The 4,543-nt window shown below is 34.3% G+C and overlaps 1 protein-coding gene across 1 annotated transcript; it reads right to left on the minus strand.

Annotated features, from left to right (window-relative positions):
* On the minus strand, window positions 1-2,684 carry LOC148618056 (uncharacterized). The gene is made up of 3 exons (XM_088585905.1): window positions 2,536-2,684; window positions 486-660; window positions 1-238 (listed from the first exon to the last, which is right to left on the minus strand). The coding sequence occupies exons 1-3, from the start codon at window positions 2,578-2,580 to the stop codon at window positions 114-116; spliced, it is 345 nt and encodes a 114-aa protein (XP_088442031.1). The 5' UTR covers window positions 2,581-2,684; the 3' UTR covers window positions 1-113.
* Between the last annotated feature and the right edge of the window lie 1,859 nt (window positions 2,685-4,543).

Here is a 4,543-nt window from a genome sequence, read left to right on the forward strand (position 1 = left end):
TTCATTGAAATTATGTTTTATCAAGCAGCCTTATATGTGTAGTCTTTGTCTTGTATTTTGTATTCATTTCTTGATAAGGACTTATGAATTATATTTCCAGACATTTAAAGTGTTTATGTGGTCTTGACGCAAACACCATATCCCGACTGACTCAAGAGTTCTTCAGCGTGGTGAATAGCTCCGTTAGGATCCAGAATAGAGTGATCAGGATTTAAATGCAAGACCTCGCAATGGTAACCTAAAATAAAAGGGATGTGATGTGCAAATGATTTGAATTGTTAACTAAAATTTCAAAATGTTTAAATATGTCTAATACGCATTTCAATATTAAATCTTTTATTGCCCCTTTTCGATTGGAATACGAAAGACTCTTTGAATTCCATCTAAATTGATTTATAGTATTTCTACAGAAAAAAGGCACTAATACCGATATTATACTTTTAAGTTCGTGTAAAAGTTATATATAAAACAAATAGTACGCATACCCGATGAACAACCACATTTATACAAATGCATTGTGTGTCCTGATAGATGGCATGGTTGAGTCTCATTCTGGTAATGGAAGCAGTACTGTCCCTTCAAGCTGTCATTTACACAACAGTGTGTATTAGGACAATCAGCATCCGTCGAGCATTCATGTTTCTTGTCCAATAGAAAAGCCTAAAAGAGTAGGATTCTGGACGTCTCAATAAATGTGAGCAAATAATGAAAAATTGGACACCATTCCTCCTTGACTAATTTCATTAAAAGAGGATCAGAATAACAGACACTAGAGCATGGATGGTTTCGACCATGACCTTTTTTTATTCAGAACAATTATTTTTGCCTGAAATGTTAATTTGATGAAAAAAATCGTATTTTTGGAAGTTTCTGGGAAAGCCGAATACCACCATCTAATTACAAATGTACTTAGGTATTGGTAAAGGGATATGAATGTGCTCCAAAATTGGAGAATACGATTTTTAATCAAATTAACTAATCAGGCGTATCATGTGGGTGAATGCTGTTCGTCTCACTGAAATTCAAAAGGTGTAGGGGCACAGGGCTAGACAATATTCCCTATAAACTTTTTTGTCATAACATAAAAAAAAACTGTTCGTAACATAGTAAATATGTAAATATTAAGAAAAAGAAACGTTTTCACTGGCATTAGTTAATTATAATGATGGCATAATGGTGCCACAATTATACGTCATTTCACAAAAACTGCTTAGAGTAGTAAATTTGTTGGGTTTTTTTTCGGGCATATTTTATCAAAAAGAAAGATCTTCATATTTTCATATGATTAACTATGTAATTATGAATGTATTCTCTAGATATGAAGTTGTTTCATGTCTTTAACAAAAATATGAACAGAAAGTGACCATAAACAATTGAAAGAACATCTGAATTTTGAAATTTTTTTATGTTCTTTTAATGCAAGAACTATCAGCATTCTTTATTTTTTCTCATTTCTGACGGATTAAAATCTCCAAATTCACAATTAATCTTTCAACATTTTATGTTTTATTTTCAGTTGTATTTTAGGACTAAGACCTTTTATCGCCCCATTTCTTTTATTTTTAAAACGGTAGTTTTGTTTTAGGTTTTCTAATTAATTAGTTAATGAAGATAAGTAAAATATTTGGTTATTCAAATTAACATGGTTTGCTCAAAGAAAGAGAGCCATCGGGGAATTTTGTTACAAACTATAACAACATTGAGTAATCAAGGGAGCCAAGATTCCAGCGGAAATCAAAGGAAAGTAATCCAGGGACAAAGTCCAGCAATGGAAACAAAAACATAAAATAACCAAAATAATACATACAAAGCAACAAATGTAAATGAGCAACTCGGACTCCACTAAAAACTGGGAGTATGGACCAGGTGCACCGGTAGGGCAAACATCATCTGCTTTTCTAGAAACACCCGCCAATTGTTCATAAAAAGTCATGTCCGGGGTAGAAGAAAGAGTGAAGGAAATCTATGACACGTTAAACAAATCTGTTCTCATGGTGAATATGTATACACCGTACCGATCCACGTGTTCATGATGCTCCATAAAGCTCCTGTAGTGATGACTTCAATCTGGAAGCTACATAACCCTGTTCCAGAACATTGAGATTTATAAAAAAAAAAAAAAAAACCCGATAAAATATCGCTAGACAGATAAATAAGCCTAAATTTTTTTTCGTCTTCGTCATGTATGTCCATGTTGTGATTTTAGAAGAGGTAAACTACATAAACTACCTTGATTTCAAATAAATTAGATGGCGTCCTGTTGGAATTGATGACAAACACGCATCAAATTAACGTTATCAAAACAAATGGTATATCCAGTACACTAGCAGGTCATAATAGCAAATGTGACTCCTTTAAAATATGGTTTCGGTTTAACCCAACAATTCGATGATGTTCTCCTGAATGATTCATAAATATATATAAACCAAGTATCATAATGTATTCGTTAATGCAAAAATATCATTTGGACGAACGGACCATAAAAATTATATTAAAACTTTTAACCAAAATGAATTACATATAATAGTTTATTACCTGACAGGCGACGAAGATTCCGACTGCTATTAAAATCTGCTTCATGTTCAGTGCCGGGTTTCCTTATCTCGGATTGTTAAAAGTACTATGAGGTGATAATAGACCTTATATAGATATGGATATTCTAACCTATGTAATCATTCGATCTAGAAAATGACTGGATCTACGGCTATGCCAGAAATACATGTTTACCTTAACGTACTAAAGTTCAAGACTCTTTTATAGTAGTTCCTGCAAGGCATATTTCATCCGTAGTGCAGACGTCGTCTTCAATGAGGGCTACCAAAAACTTGTTAACTTCCTAAAGTGGTAAAATCAAGGATGAATTAAAGTTGTCCACGGTATAACGACCAAAGTACTGGTTATGAAGTTGTAATTACACGAATTCAACAAAAGGCTCTAGGTTGACCTTCAACACAGAAAAGAATTCGTACAAAAGAGGAAGGCAAACTGGTCTCCCATCTAAAGTTTACAAAGACGCACAAACATAATTTGATACAGTAATTACAAAATTTTAGAAAAAAAGCAATAAACAAAATTAGAAACAAAATCAAAGCAAAACCGAGACAAAAACCCACTAAAATAAATAAGAAAAAAACACAAAAACAAAAAAACAAAAAAACAAAAATACAATCACACACAGAAACAAACACGGAAGGCATCCGCCTCAATGATTCCTGTTTAGACAATCACAATTTAAATACAGTATACCTTGATAACAGGTCGTTGTTTCAGGCACCAAGTTTCCTTTGTGACTTCGACAATAAAACAAGTTTTGAAGGGCATCCTAAGCTTTGATGATGTATTTCTGATTAATTGAGTATTTAGTTATAGGACAAGATATGTCGCTTATCATAAGTTGGTGACGTCATGTCTTAGTAGACTGGGCACGACATGTTTGCGGTCCGTATTCTGCATTCGCAACACATTATTTCCAGTAGATCACTTCTTGCAAGATATATACTGTTAAAAGAGAAGAGCCTGGTGATTGTAGCTACTTGCCACACTAAATTCAGACCGTCAGTGATTCCAAGATCATAGACATAAAAGACAACGATAAGTTTTAATAAATTCTGTTTGAAAAACAAATATTGACATTTTTGTCTTTGTAACCAATTACACAAACTTCTCTGTGTCAAAGACAAATTAGAGAAGTAAGCACGATCAAGGAGAAGTTTTTGCTCATTTCTCCCTCTAGATTAGACCTTGATCACGATCAAGGAGAAGTTTTTGCACATTTCTCCCACTAGATTAGACATTGATCACGATCAAGCAGATGTTATTGCTCATTTCTCCCTTTAGATTAGACCCTGATCACAATCAAGGAGAAGTTATTGCTCATTTCTCCCTCTAGATTAGACCCTGATCACAATCAAAGAAAAGTTTTTGCACATTTCTCCCTTTAGCTTAGATCCTGGTCACAATCAAGGAGAAGTTTTTGCACATTTCTCCCTTTAGATTAGACCATGATCACGATCAAGGTGAAGTTTTTGCTCATTTCTCCCTCTAGATTAGACCCTGGTCACAATCAAGGAGAAGTTTTTGCACATTTCTCCCTCTAGATTAGACCCTGGTCACAATCAAAGAAAAGTTTTTGCACATTTCTTCCTCTAGATTAGACCCTGGTCACAATCAAAGAAAAGTTTTTGCACATTTCTCCCTTTAGATTAGACCCTGGTCACAATCAAGGAGAAGTTTTTGCACATTTCTCCCTTTAGATTAGACCCTGATCACAATCAAGGAGAAGTTTTTGCACATTTCTCCCTTTAGATTAGACCCTGGTCACAATCAAGGAGAAGTTTTTGCACATTTCTCCCTCTAGATTAGACCCTGGTCACAATCAAAGAAAAGTTTTTGCACATTTCTTCCTCTAGATTAGACCCTGGTCACAATCAAAGAAAAGTTTTTGCACATTTCCCCCTTTAGATTAGACCCTGGTCACAATCAAGGAGAAGTTTTTGCACATTTCTCCCTTTAGATAAGACCCTGATCACAATCAAGGAGAAGT

Source organism: Perna viridis, chromosome 5 (genome assembly GCF_037379345.1).
Source record: "Perna viridis isolate PV_CMFRI_1.1 ecotype Kerala chromosome 5, ASM3737934v1, whole genome shotgun sequence".
NCBI classification, from domain to species: Eukaryota; Metazoa; Mollusca; class Bivalvia; order Mytilida; family Mytilidae; genus Perna; species Perna viridis.